Source organism: Crinia signifera, chromosome 2 (genome assembly GCF_055691185.1).
Source record: "Crinia signifera chromosome 2, ASM5569118v1, whole genome shotgun sequence".
Taxonomy (NCBI): Eukaryota; Metazoa; Chordata; class Amphibia; order Anura; family Myobatrachidae; genus Crinia; species Crinia signifera.
This window is the reverse complement of record NC_139218.1, coordinates 144,524,397-144,540,155: the sequence shown is the minus strand read 5'-3', so window position 1 is coordinate 144,540,155 and position 15,759 is coordinate 144,524,397. Positions and strand designations below refer to the sequence as shown.

The window sequence follows — 15,759 nt, the reverse complement described above, 5'->3', positions numbered from 1 at the left end:
TAATCTTAATTTTGTTTTATTTTTGTATTGCTTACCTGCATGGATCATTGTATTTTTTTTATTATAAATCATTCATTGGCATATATAACTACAGTATGTATATCTATAAATAAAATACATCTCCGTCAAGCAGATCATTTTAACATGCTCATATAATTATCAATAATTGGTTGCAGGAGACCCACAACTGCAAGGCTTGTATCCGATTTTAGCCCTTGGCTAATGAGTTGATGATCGTGAACAGCAAAACTGGATTCCCATGCTGAAGGGAAGCCTCTCGGAGCTGTTACTGCATCCCACCCACTACAGCACTGTTACCCAATACCAGTGCTCATGAACTACTAAAGCTGGTTATACACTGGTGATATACAGTATCCAATGCAATCAGTGGATGGATTGGCCCATAGGCTGGCACAGGGAGATCTCCGGTAGGCCAGTGCAAGGCCACCTGTCAGCCAGTGACTTTCTGTTTTAATATGTGGCCCTGCCCAGAGTAGTGGCCCAGTCTCTCTACTAACACAGACAACATTTGCCGGCTTACAGAGCACCAAGTGCTGCAAATACTCTATAGCGGGAGACAATCTATATCAATTGTGACATCTGTGAAAGATGTGTGCTACAGTACAGTATGTAGTGATGTAACAATTTCTGGTGTGTTTCTGGGCTCCACTTGGGGGGTACTTGTGATACACAGGGATTATGGTAATTTTCTGCTAATGTTGAGTTTTTGTCTGCTTGATAAAGGGTTTGGTTGTGTTTTCAGTCTGTATGCGGGAAGGTGGGGTATTATTTAAAATGTGGAGGCTTGTGGTTTTTCATAGCAACTTAAATGAACTAGACTGCCATGCATATTGAAACCAACTGTTTCCACACATGTGTAGTGATGTATTAATCCTGCCTGTTTTGGTTTTAGTTCCATCTACATTTGATTTGGTGTTGCTTACCTGAGGCCACATCTAGAATTTTTCTAGGGCCACTTTTAGTTTCCAATCCTCCCTGAATGGAACGGCTGATATATAGCGAGCCTGTCGTCGGGTGTGTACGCCCTGATCTATCTGATCATCATTATTCACAGACATTGTGTCAGCTGCTCAACAAAATGTTACTTTTGTCTGCTGCCCACACTTTTAATGAATTTGGGGTATATTAGTAATGCTGAGTTTAGGAATGCAATCCGTTTTTTGCAATTGTCTACGATTCTCGACATATGGGAGGTAATATTCTAGAAGCAACGTTGCTGCGGATATCCATAGCGGGATACTTTGTGGAGACTGACTTATATTTGCAGGAACGGCCATGAAATGCTTGGCGCCCCCCCCCCCATGGCCCATCGCCATAAATGTGTTAATTTGACACCCATGTGATCACGCTAAATCTTCAGTTTTTGACAATTCAACATGACCCCTCATGTTTTAAAAACTGTAGCCAATCTGTAAAATCTGATAACATAATTGGGATCAGCACCAAATTCTGGTGAAACAACTTTAATATGGGCAGCAAAAATGCTGTAGACCAGTGCAATCTACAAATATATTGGCACATCTAGCTATGCATATTGGCTTTCCACTGACTGCTGGGCGGGAAAATTCACATTATTGCCAAACTAGGTGACCTGACTGGCATGTCGCGCTGCTCAATCAGTGCACCAGCCGGCGGGCCGGACAGGTATGTACCCAGCTTAACAATGAGTGTATCTCAAGTAGATTAATTAGCGCTGCCTGTGGATGTGGTGCACTGGTGTCTTTGAGGACTGTGTTTGGAAAACTGCACTAAATGTTACAGGTAGGCAGTTCCCACATGCATAGCATAACATTTTTGAGTGCTGTTCAGTTATAATCAATGACGCGGTTTCATTGTAAGCTAAGTGCTGGAGTCGACACATATCAGTAAATATTTGTATGGCAGAGAATAGAAGGAAGTAATTTTAAACTAATAAGAATTAAAAAAAATACAGAATTAAAATAATAGCAATTAAAAAAACAACAACAAAATGAATTAACAAGACTGAGATAATGATTCAAGGAAAAAAACAAAGTTACTGTGCAGACACACTGGACCTCACAGTTTTACATAGAATTGTGTGTAAAACAGTGTAGGGGACACTTATGAAAATTGGAGTGTGACAGAACTGGAGGAGACATCAGTTGCTTAGAATAGTGCTGCTACTCTTGAAATAGTGAAGCTTCTAGAAATTTGTGCATTTTCACACATAAAAATCTCCTATGTACTACTGGCATTTCTAGTCTACTCTATTGTGCCCCAAGCTGTTAGGTACACTGCACATTTTCTTTAATGTTTTGAATCCTTATCCATCAGAAGTTTCTCACAATTAAGAGACATACGATGAGAAAAAACAGAATTGGTCTGAACTGTACAAAAATGATAAATTGATGTGCCACACCTTGCATGCAATATTATGGACACCAGTCTATCAGACACCGTAAATGTACCCCTGCTGTTTTTCACATTGTGTCCTGTGTGCGTAAAGTAGACATACAATATGACAGCATACAGTATGTTGCATATACATAAAAGACAAACAGATAATCCTATCCCAGGAGTTTCCGTCATTGTACCAGAAGAAAAGCCTTTCTGGTTTTTCCAAACTCCGTATTTACTTTCATCACATTTTTGAACCACTTTTAATTGAAAAAAATAGGTAAATTCCTGCATGGGATTTGGGGATTGTAGATCTCTGTTCAAAGACACACTATATAATAAAAAATGCAAGAGAAGTGCCATAGTGGATTAAGGCAGCAGAATTAGCAGGGCTCCAAGAAAACATTTCATGTATTAAAAGGTACTGAAAGGGAAAGTACACTCATAGGAGAGAATGAGAGTGTGTTTGTGGATATATGTGCATTCAGTAGTATAAAACAAACACAAAAGTGATTAATATCAGACATCAAAGATGTAATTGTTCTATTGCTCATTTATGGAATAAAACATCCTTACAGTACAGAGTGATTGTGAGAGAGAAGAAAAACCCTTCATGGTTTTTTAATGCCCTGCTATAGTATTTAAGGTGCCATGCCTTCTAGAAGGATACAGGTATTATGAATGCTATTGTTGTCTATGAAATTATATATTATAGACATTTGTCAAATCATGTTTATGAATACAAAAATTGACAATGCCATATGTTGAGTTCTATCTTTTTCCAATAGCTTTCAATAACTAAACTGAAATACTGTACCTTATGTTAAGCACTATATATAAAAGTAATACTCTCCCTTTAATTAACTTTTAACACGTGAATGGAATTACAGCAATTAGAATCCTGGAGTTCTGCCCCATTGCATTATACATAGCGTCCTCTTTGCATAATAAAGTGAAAACATGCATACACACAAGGAAGCATAGACAATAACATTGCAGAATGTATAAACAAAGGAGGCTGGTGATTTTCGTGCTAAAGCTCTTGGTATTTCGTAGGTGAGTTTTCCAGTTTTCAAGCATCAGTATCTGGAACAAAATGGCACAAATTACATAGTTTTACAGAAATAAGTCGTCTAATAATAATAATAATACTAATGTTATTTATATAGTACTTTTCTCCTAATATGACTCAAAGTGCTTGCATTAGCCTTTTACAGCACAAAATACAAAACAAACTTAACAAGGGACATTAGTGAAATGCTTGGGTGAACAGGAACGTCTTGAGTCTATTTTTGAATGTTTCCAGAGAGGAAGCTTCTCGAACTGAGCGAGGAAGTGAGTTCCATAGAATTGGAGCCACACCGCTGAAAGCTCGACCCCCAGATGAATTCAGGGAAATTCTGGGTAGTGTTCGTAGTCCTCCATCAACCGATCGTAGTAATAGAGTGGGACAATAAGGGATCAGAAGCTGCTGCAGGTACCTTGGGCCCTGGTCTTGTAGAACTTTAAAAGTCAGTAAGCCAATCTTGAAAATTATTCGCCATCTTAGAGACAGCCAGTGAAGGGAGTACAGAATGGGTGTTATGTGGCTGGAGCAGGGCTGATAAAATAGCCTGGCAGCTGTATTTTGTACCATCTGCAAGCGGTGCAATTCTTTTGCTGTAGTCAAGGCGCGATGATACAAATGCATGTATGACTTTAGGCAGATCTTCTGGGGGAATTAAGTGCTTGATTCTGGCTTATGGGTTTAATATGATCGAAGTATATTTTAAAATCATGTGACATTAATTTAAAGGCAGTTCTCCCCCATAACTGATCTCGGCTCATTGACCTCAACCTACTGTTCTATTTTCCAGCTCTCTGTCTACTTCATTTTAACAAGTGCAAAACTCACTTGTTATCAACAATTCCCCCCTCACATGACTGGTATCCAGACAGTAGATCTACGGTGCCTAGGTTCAACCTTTTTTTTATGCGTACCTTTGTACCGGGTCAGCCTTTTCATCATTTTGGCCTTGTGACTGTAGACCTAGTCACTGTAGATCTAATGAACCATAACCACGCAAATATATTCAGGATTATTTGAGTGGGGATGGAACAAACTCCAGCCAATCAGATTATCACACTGTTTACTGTAGTATATCCACAGTTTCCCAAGTTTTAAGGACATCTAATGCTTCACTCCAGATGGTTAAATCAATTTCCCAGATGTACTGATTAAGTCGCCTGTGCTCAGAGGGGCACCTATCCCAAAGCATGGCAAGCAAAGTGAGCCATGCTAGGGCACACAGTACACTGACTGGGATCACATGAGGTTCAACAAATAAAATGACTAATATTTTTTTTTGTTTAAGTTATGTCAACCATACAACGGGGGTGCCAATGGTTTTTTGGTACTTGTGTATTATCACGGCGCCCAGATTTGCTACATACAGTACGGTAACGTAGTGAAATCGCATTGCATCCGATTATTGTATGTCATGCGATTTTCCTATGTAATTTATTCACTGCTCTCGGTCAGATATACAAATACACAATACAAAAATCGTATCTGATATAAAATCATCGGATGCGATCGCATTCGATTTTACATGGTTATATGGCATTTAATGTACTGTACAGTGAGAGGACATACAATGTCATTTATTAATGTGATTTACGCACCCCCCCCCACTATGTGATTTACGCACCCCCCCGAAGCGTGGCGAGCGGTGGCGGAACGCGTCCTCCCAAACTTTTCATACCCCCACTATCTACGTTGGTGTGGAGCTGATTTTATATTGTGTTGCGAGCCTGAAGCGTGGGGGTATGAAAAGGTTGGGAGGATGCGTTCCGCCGCCGCTCGCCACGCTTCGGGGTGACGTGGATAGTGGGGGGGGGGGGGGGGGGGGAGGGGTGTGTAAATGACATTAATAAATTGCATTGTATGTCATCTCACTGTACAGTACATTAAATGCCATAGAACCATGTAAAATCGGATCCGATATCGGATGCAATCGCATCAGATTTTATATTGGATACGATTATTGTAATGTATTCACTGACAGAGAGCAGTGAATAAATTCCATAGGAAAATCGCATCGCATGCCATACAATAATCAGATGCGATTTTCTTACGCAGAATAACCCACTAAGCTATTTGCTAAGCTATTTGCTTAGTGGGCGCCGTGATAATACACAAGTACCGTTTTTTTGGGCCAATGGCACTAAAATGTCTAGTTAAGGATCTGTGAGAAAATTGCTAATATTCAGTCAGAAAGAATGCTATACCTTTAGAAAACTGGATTATTATTTGCTGCCTATCATATAAAATACTGATAGGTACTAGTGTTCATTCTAGCACCCGCTATCTTTGTAAATCCATGCAGTTCCTCTTCCCTGCCTGGGGTGTTGCTGTCTGCTTTAGTGCTTTTAGCACAGTGTGGTCTGTATATCAGCACTGATATGCAAACCAGACCTGTGCTAGAAACACCAAAGCAAACAGAGACACCCCAGGCAGGGAAGAGGAACAGCATGGGTTTTCAAAGATAGCGGGTGCTAGAATGAACACTAGGTACTTTAGGGTTAAATTTGGTTCTTTAGAAATATCACCCCTGTCCTACAATGGCATAGCAAATTATTACCTGTAATAATTGGGTTTGAAAGGACCATTTTTGTTGAGTCCAAGGTATTTGGCTTGGTCATCCGTTAGCTCAGTTAGATGGGCATCAAAGGAAGGCAGATGCAAGCTGGCAACATATTCATCTGGAAACAAGATAGGAAGATGTTTATGGGCAAAAAGCTATTGGAGCAGCTGCAATATCCAGGGACTTTAGACTTGAATGTTCATTTTGCTTTGTAAATCAGTAAGACCTCTATTCTGTTATTCTTATTATTGATAATTACATTGTTGGATTTAAAAATGATCTACCCTATCCAGCCTGCCTGCTGGCAGAACTCTTCTCTTTATCTGTGCTAGAACAAGTCCATAATAAAAGCATTCCTCCATAAAAGAGATTACTTTCATAACAGACCACAATGATGCCTAATATTGCCCAGCCATTTAGGGCCAGATGCACTAAGCTTCAAAAGTGATAAAATGGAGAGTGATAAAGAGCCACCCAATCAGCTCCTGTCTAACATTTTTTAAACACAGTCTGTGACATGGCAGGCAGGAGCTGATTGGCTGGCTGTTTATCACTTTTGAAGCTTAGTGCATCTGGCCCTTAGTAGGGTTGGTAAATCACCTAAATAAAAACGTGGTGTACTGTATCCTTTCTGTGTTACACAGCTCTTGTCTATGGGTGCCTATTCAGCTCTGGGTGCTTCTTTTTCGAACTGGTGGGGTAGTTGTTGAATTAGAAGTTAATAAATATATATGAAATGTTACTAGAACTTATTTTGGAATATATTACTGATATTTAAAACAGGAAGCGAATACATAATTCTAAACAAATAGGTCATGTAGTGACCATGGTGGGTAAATCTACTTTGATGGAGAAGAATTTAACACGTTACAGATATCCTTTTACTTTGAGACAGTCAGTCAATGATCACACCGCGTACACATTGTGGGAACTATTAAACAGCAAATTGCAGTATCTGCTATTATTAGCAAGCTAGGAGATGAAGAAAAGAACTGTGCCACCATTTAGGCAAGTGCAATATTTACAAGTGTCCAGATTCAATCTACCAGTGCATCAGTGAGGAAGGTATAATTTGTGTACAATATATAATTATATTCAAGCTGCATATAGGAGGATGCAGTTTCATTTTGTAGTATGTTACATAATTGCTTTATAAAACAATATGATAAACAGTAAACATTAAGTGTTGGCAGTGTTTAGGCTTAAATTTACACAAATGTGTAATTAGGGGCCAAAAGAGTAAGTGTTTTCTCCCCTGAAGGAAGAACTTGTCAGATAGGAGTTGTACTAAAAACGTTATACAGTTAAATGGAAAAATTTGATTTGGAGCACAACATTATCTAATAGACAGTGACAGGCTGTAGACTTTTTTTTTTTTTTTGCTGGGCAGGGGCGGCGGGTATGGGAGAGAGATTCCCTGATTACCTCTGGCCAACAGCTAATTTTTCCCTTGCAACACTCAAATGTGACAATAATAAAGACCAAATTCACCCTCACAACACTAACTAGATTAACAAACTAAAAATATAACAGAGCCTAAACTTCCAAAGTGCCCCATTTTACTCATCTCACCACGTGCATTTCTTGCTGGACACACACAGATGCAGGTATGGAGTGCCTGAAATCAATTAAAGTGTGGAAATACACCTGTGGTAGTAGGATAGTATTTCAAGTAATATTTAAATTCTTACCAATACATATATTTCTGGCCAGATCCCAATTCTGCAAAAAAAGGATTTGTTGATTTTCTGTGGCATTCCCAATAGCTAGATTTGGATGTGCAACTAGGAATACACTAGACAGGCAAAATGTGCAGCTTTACCTATTCATAAAGGACTTTCAATGTATACTACCCTTTTTGTGTACCTTCTGAGCACACACTGCAAGTTATAGATTTATATGTTTTTCTTAGGATGCAAAAATGTATGAAAAAGTACTATATTTGAGCACTTGATGAATTGAGAAATCGTACAAAGCAGAAGTATAAAGGACTGTATCAAAACAATCCATGACTTACCCATCTTCTTAGGCAGCAGGTACACATCTTGTTTGTATCTGCCCTCGGGGGCATTGTACAATTCAATTAATGCTAGTGCCTGTAGGTTAAAGAGATACAATGATATAAGAGGCTATTTTTAAGGTCCTTTAAAATGTTTGTTTAGAAAGTATCCAGGTAATCAAAAAGCGAAGCCATATATACTATATACATAAGGAATAAACTCCACAGTGTGAGGTCCATGGTATCTGTTTAAGTCCTGTTATGAGCAGATGTGCAGTGTATGTCTGTTTGCAAACAAAACCATATATGTGCGTGACAGGAGAAAAGTATAGCAGGTCTGATCGAATAGCTGCTTGACCGTCTGTGTCCATGACGGGACCTAGACTGAAGGACTGAAAGTTCACTGACCACAGGGTGTACAGTAAAGACCCTACACTGGCCCCGATTTGTCCTAAGGACAAGTCGGACCAGTTTGCCTAGAGCCTCCCCGGGAGGCTCACATGCGATCTGGCACTTAATGTGCCATTTTTATTGCATGCAGTTCTCCCGGGGAGCTGCTGCGGTGGCAGGGGGAGGGCAGCTGGTGGTGCGGGCGGGCAGTGGGGTCCGTCCGAGCGGAGGCGGCTGGAGCTTGTAGCAGCATTTTGCCAGGCAGCGGGATGTGGCTGCTGAATATTTTGAAATGGCCAGCCAGTCATTTAAAAATATGCCTCCCAGCCGCTGCTTGGACGGACCCCGCTACCAGCCCCCCAGCCACCACCACCAGCTGTCCAGATCCTGCCCCCGCTGCACGGGAAGGAGGGTGGTCGGACGGCCAGCAGGTCTGACCACCTGCTTGGGTCCGATGCGCATGGGACAATGCATCATACCTGAGGGGACATCAAACTGAGCCGATTTGGGCCGATTTTACGGCCCAATTCGTTGAAAACGTCTGATATGGGCTTGTTGTATGGGCACTTTAAGACTCAGCATGTTTTACAGCAATGGTCTTGTAATTTTATCAAATGCATTTGATAAAAGTTAAAAGGCATTAGGCAGGTCTTACCTACCACACACATAACTAGGGAAGTGATATACCATCGGTTGAACAGGAACAAAAGACAACGGAGTCACTAAAAAAAGTCATTACCATGTGACTCTTCTTTAATTTCTACCTGTGAATGCTGCCATAAAGGCAAGAGAAGGAGAAGATTCTTACTGGTGAAAACCCACCTTTTTAAGATTATTTTTCTGGTGTAAAATTTTCGGTACTTATATGTTAGTTGGGCGCCCACTAAGCTATTTGCATAGTTTGCCGCATCCGCTCCCCTCGCCACACTATATAAAATCAACTCCATGCCGACATGGATAGTGGGAGTATGAGCGTACTAACTATAGTGGGCTCAACTAACATATAAGTACCCAATTTTCTTTTTAAAAAGGGCATATTGCCATATTTGCAGGTTATAAGACATCATGATTTGGAATGAGTCACAGTATTTGGAAAGAAGCCACTGCATCAGACAATGTCTACAGAGGTAGACTGCTTTTTTTGGAACATTATGATACATTCTTATGAGAAACAAGCTACAGAAACAGAAGTAATTTGATTATAACCATAATATAAAGTACATAACTATTTACTCTACCCTAAAAAGAATTCATAAATGTTTAGATGGTGGTCCTGTTGAATATGTAAATTATAATGAATTTGTACTTTGGAGGCCTGATGCTGAATTGACATCAATTGTCTTTTTTGCCAAAATAGCATCTTCGTCGCAAACAAAATGCACATAGGATGCATAAGGAGACTGTGCTAATGAATTTGATATACAGATGTAGCCACGTTCTTCGTTGTTGCGCCAATTGCTATGTGCAACTCCTGTGGCAATTGGCGAGAACCCATCACCATGCGTGTGTGCCTAATTTGGCATGCCAAACAAACACGAACACAAATAAGCGCGGCACCATCTGTATGACCCTTATATATCTGTATGTGTCACAGACTGTATACGGAGCAGAATAAAACTTGGAATAGAAAAAATACTTGGCTGCTGAATTATATGAATGTAGATTCAGAGACTAAGTGGCCGATTCAGGATCACTCGTAATAATCCAAATTCGACGCTACCGGGGGCGGGTGGCTGATGTCACATGATGTCAGTGACCATCTCCTCTTTGGGGATGTTTGTGTACATCCCCTCGCATGGTACAGTCGGCCGGGCAGCGTTTCAGTGCCCACTAAGCAGCGAACGACCGCTGCTTAGCGAGCCTTGCTGAATCAGGTCCTAAGTCTCACAAAGATATACAAGTGTCATATCAAATTCATTAACACAGTCTCCTCCTGCCCCTTCAGTCATAAGAGGAGAAGCAACTAAAATCCTTCTGACTCTCTACTGCCCACATGTATATGTACAATTTCATTGCATGAAAAAACGTGAGCTATGACCCGCAAATCTGCATTAGGCCCTGGTGTTTAAATGCTTGGTGGGCAGTGAGGCATAATTGCTAGACGCAATGCACATTTGTTCTACTTTCCATGAGGTTTTGATAATAGATTGAATTAAAAATATAGAACAGCATTTATTTCCTATATTGTAATTTAGTATATGTGAATTCACTTAAAATGTATTGCTAGCAGTTAATGAAGCACAGTTGCATATTTGAATTTCTTCATAATTCTAAAGTCCTTCACAATGACACGGCCACTTTCCTCTCCGTGGGTTTTGTGCAGTAAACCTGCAGGCAACTTACCTCTGTAGTTGCGGTTATTGAAAGAACAAAAGTAGGAATGGTTGAACAACTCAGATTGAGGAGACGGCCCTGAAATAAAGATGATATATGTAATATGTCATGCAAAACATACTTCAGATAAAAACGTCTTGGGTAGCATTACTGCCTCGCAGTGCTGAGATCATGGGTTCGATACCCATCATCGTCCTAACTGTGTGGACTTTGTATGTTTTCACCGGGATGCGGTCATTTGGTCGAATGCATTATGGTCGAATGTCATTACATCGAATCCATTAGGTCGAATTGCTAAAAGGTCGACATGATTCTAGGTCGACATGGGAAAAGGTCGAAATGATTCTAGGTCGAAAGGTCATTAGTTCGACAGGTCATTAGGTCGACAAGGTCATTAGGTCGACATTGTCTAGGTCGACATTCACAAAGTCGACATGGGGTTTTTCACTGTTTTTTGAGCCGACATGTGCTGACAGGCGGTATTTCATGCCCTACCATCCACTAGGGTGTGGTGGGAGAATAAAATAGTGTGCCGAGCGTAGCGAGGCACCGTGCCCGACGCATAGTGAGCGCAGCGAGCGATGCGAGGGGATGCAGTGCACTTTAAACTGTGTCCATGTCGACTGTGTTGACATTCAGGTAAAAAAACAGTGAAAAACCCCATGTCGACTTTGTGAATGTCGACCTAGATAATGTCGACCTAATGACCTTGTCGACCTAATGACCTGTCGAACTAATGACCTTTCGACCTAGAATCATTTCGACCTTTTCCCATGTCGACCTAGAATCATGTCGACCTTTTAGCAATTCGACCTAATGGATTCGATGTAATGACATTCGACCATAATGCATTCGACCAAACGATCCCAACCCGTTTTCACCATGCTTGCGTGGGTTTCCTCCGGGCACTCCGGTTTCCTCCCACAATCCAAAAATATACTGGTAGGTTAATTAGCTTCCGACAAAAATGAACCCTAGAATGTCTGTGTACATGTGGTAGAGAATATAGATTGTAAACTCTACTGGGGCAGGGACTGGTGTGAATGGATAAATATTTTCTGTAAAGTGCTGTGGAATATGTGTGTGCAATATAATTAACTATTAATAAATAATAATAATAATAATAATAATAATAATGCAAAAGTGTATACCGAGCACATAAAACAGATTAATTTTTATTACACAGATTTAGAAAGAAAGGGTTATGAGCACACTTTGAGCCTGAATTACAGTTAAACATAAAGATGATATGCTTTGGGGGTTTCATCTGTTTTGTGCTCTCCCTTTCGAATATAGACTCAATCATGTTTTTCTTTCATGTATACATGTAAACAAGGGGTAGCCAACTCCAGTCCTCGAGAGCTACCAACAGTTCCCATTTTCCATCTCACCTTACAGGTACACAGGTGCACTCATTACTGACTAACACATTTTAAAACATCCACAGGTGGAGCTAATTACTTCACTTGCGATTCTGTGATGAGACCTGGAAAACGTTAACTGTTGGTAGCTCTCGAGGACTGGAGTGGGCTACCCCTGATGTAAACTACAGTATTTGTGTCTGCATCAGAACCACCACATAAGCTATTGTTAACAGTTATTGTTTTCAAACAATACAAAAACATAATGACTTACTGCGCTCTTTAGGAAAAGAGACATGCACAACATGACTGTTCAATAGTGAGAACTAAACCTAAAGGCCCTCATACACTATGCGATTTGGGCTCGATTTCACACGTTTCCGGAGGATTGGGCAGAGAAATCGGGTGAAATAGGGCCAAATTGCGTAATGTTAGACATCCGATCTGATCCGATGCACGGTCCCATGCACATCGGATCGGACTCGGAGGTCGGACGGTCTGCACATAAGATAAATCTTATGTGCAGCCATCAATGCGGCAAAGAGAGAGCGAGGTCTGGGGACTAAGGCCCTGGTGCGGTAGGCGGGGACCAAAGAGCAGGGTCCGGGGTAGCGGGGACTGGAGAGCTGGCCGGGGTAGCGTCAGAATATAAAAAATCCTTTTCAAAAGACTGGGCGGCCGCTGAGTGCTCAGCCACTCAGCGGCCTCCCAGTCTTTTGAATAGGATTTTTTATATTCTCCAGCTGCTAGCCACCTGACACTACCCCGGACCCTGCTCTCCGGTCCCTGATACCCCGGACCCTGCTCTCCGGTCCCTGATACCCCGGACCCTGCTCTCCGGTCCCCGCCTGCAGCTCATCAGGTTACATGTGATAAATCACATCCGATTTATTACATGTAAAAGAATAGCACACCAAGTGCCAAATCCCTGAGCTCTCCCTGGGAGCTGCCGGGGCAGACTTGTCCCTAGGACAAGTTGGCGTAATGTATGGGGGCCTTTACAATAACCACATACAGTATGCAGGATATCCTATACTCCATGTACTGTATGTGGTAGAATTGCATAACTTAAGCTCCTCTATTTAACAGTAAGATTAATGCCTTTAACCCTTTGTGTGCCAACATCTCTGTGAGCAATATTCAAGGGTTGAAAGCATTCACCTAAGGCAGAGTGAAAAAAAAAAAAAGTCTATAAATCTTTACTGTTCGCTAATTCACAATTTTGAAGGTACATACCATGAGAGAGCAAGAAATACAATAAGCATATTTTAAATATCAAAATTTGTTTTAGTTTCTGTCTTGATAAAAAAGGCTAAGTTTTATACTTCTTCCTAACTGACTTCTATATGCCAATATCAGCGATACCTCTCTCCCATATATCTCTCGCCAGCATAGCACCTAGTGGTGTGGAGTAACGGAAACTGTAAGGCTTCATAGTAGGATTAAGTAAGTTTGGTCACATTAGAGTTTGTATAAAATGTATTTGAGAGAGACATTTTAGTGTCACAACTTTGATAGTTTATTTGCATAAATTAAATACAAACATATTTGGAATACTGTATTCAAGAGGAGTCACACAAATGTAATGAAACTATTTTATGGCTATTTGACCACTTTCCCAAGTGTATGATTAAACAATGATGTGTTTTTTGGAGGATTGCTGTGTCACCAGGATGGACTCAGAGAAAGGGATTTGAACGGTAAGTTCTTACAAAAATCCCCTTTTCTCTATCATCCATCCGGGTGACACAGCTTAACCTTGGGACGTTCCAGAACTGGTCCTTTGGGAGGGTACACTCAGGTCCGCAGCTCGTAGCACTGCTCGCCTAAATGAAGTGATCTCTGACGCAAACTCCTGAAACCTGTAAAATTTGGTGAAAGTGTGAACAGGTGGCAGCCCTGCATAACTGCTCCGCTGAAGCCCCGTGAAGCACAGCCCAAGAGGAAGCAACTAACCTTGTGGTATGGGCATTACCTCGGAACCGGCCTGCCAACTTTGGTGTAAGCAAAGGCAATAATTGACCTCAGCCACCTAGCAATGGTCTGCTTAGAAGCTGGCCACCCTCTTTTATGTACATCATACAGTACCAATAACGAGTCAGTCTTATGAAACTCCTTCACTCTGTCCACATAAACGCGCAGTGAGCGCACCACATCCAATTTTTTAAAGTTTGTCCCTATTTCTTGCCTCCTCAGAAGGACAAAACACCGGGAGCACAATCTCCTGGTATAAAATGGTATGAAAAACAAGAAAAGGTGACTTTGCAAGACAAAGCCTCCAACTCAGACACTCTGGCCGAGGCAATCGCCAAAAGAAAAGCCAGTTTCCATGAAAGAAACTTTGGGTCAGCCAACTGACAGGTGGATTAACCTGTGCATGTTGACGTGTAATCCGGACCACTTGCTCAATAGGTCCCACTGGAACACTCTGGAATGGAATCTCCCGAACTGAATTGCCTCGAATGAGGCCACCATTTTTCCCATCAACCTGATGCACAGGTAGACTGCCGCCTTCTCTGGGGCCACTACTTCCAACAGTAACTGTTGGAGTGCTGTGATCTTTTCTGCTGGGAGAAACACCCTACTCTCCACCGTATCCAATATCATCCCCAAGAATTGGAGACGCTGGGTCGGCACTAGAGAGGACTTGGGTATGTTCAGCATCCACCCATGGTCCGATAGTACACGCCTGGTGGTTTTTACCGCTTCCTGCAGTCTCATCTCTGACACCGCCTTTAGGAGCAGGTCGTCCAGGTATGGGATTATATTTATCCCCTGAATACTCAGAAGGAACATCATCTACGCCATCACTTTGGTGAAGATGCGTAGAGCGGTGGACAGACCAAAGGGCAGGGCCTGAAACTTGAACTGCTCGTCCAATATGGCAAACCTTAAATACGCCTGGTGTGGACCCCACACAGCAACATGAAGGTAGGCGTTCTTCACGTCGATGGACGCCAGGAATTCTCCCTCCTCCAACCCTGCAATGACCGCCCTTAAAGATTCCAATCGGAATTTGAAGACCCAAAGATAAGGATTCAAGGATTTTAAATTGTGGTTCGGTCTGACTGAACCGTCCGGCTTTGGTACTACGAGAAGGTTGGAGAAGTATCCCTGGCCCCTTTCCAGTGCCGGTACAGGTATGATAACCTGAGCAAGTACCAACTTTTGCAAGGCCTGTCTGAGGATCCTGCGGTCCTCCACAGCTGCAGGGAGTTCCGACCTGAAAAACTTGTGAGGGGGCAGTCTTTCGAACTCCAGCTTGTAACTGTGTGAAATAATATCCCTGACCCAAGGGTCGAGGGATTACGCATCCCACACGTGGCTGAAATATTTCAGCTGAGTATGTCTCGAGGTGGGAGGACCCCATCATGCTGAGGCGCAGCTGTGCTTGCGCTACGGTCACAATTGGAAGAGGTTGCTGTTCTCCTGGGTTTACCACAAGCACCTCTGTTGGCGTTTGAGCTGCCCCTGGCCTTAGGCCGAAACTTGGAGGACCGAAAGGACTGCTGGGGATTCCCTGAAAAGGGACGTCTTACCGGTGTGGAAGCATACGGGAGGAAAGTGGACTTGCCGGCCGTAGCCTTAAGTCCCCTACACACGGGGGGAGATATATTGCTCAGCAATATATTGCCCAGTGTCTCCTTTGCATCAGCGACCAGAGATGGTC

General features: G+C 41.9%; 1 protein-coding gene across 4 annotated transcripts in view; it reads right to left on the bottom strand.

Annotated features, from left to right (window-relative positions):
- AHCYL1 (adenosylhomocysteinase like 1) overlaps positions 1 to 15,759 on the bottom strand; it is a 99,716-nt gene continuing 83,957 nt past the window's right edge. For 2 of the 4 annotated variants that reach the window (XM_083173068.1, XM_083173069.1), the window contains exons 13-16: positions 10,738 to 10,806; positions 8,023 to 8,101; positions 6,003 to 6,123; positions 1 to 3,465 (exon numbers count right to left, since the gene is read on the bottom strand). In XM_083173068.1, the coding sequence (XP_083029194.1) occupies positions 3,459 to 3,465; positions 6,003 to 6,123; positions 8,023 to 8,101; positions 10,738 to 10,806 (276 nt within the window). In that variant the 3' untranslated portion in view covers positions 1 to 3,458. Of the gene's footprint in view, positions 3,466 to 5,998; positions 6,124 to 8,022; positions 8,102 to 10,737; positions 10,807 to 15,759 lie in introns of those variants that run through there. The other 2 variants (XM_083173070.1, XM_083173071.1) reach the window with 1 other exon arrangement.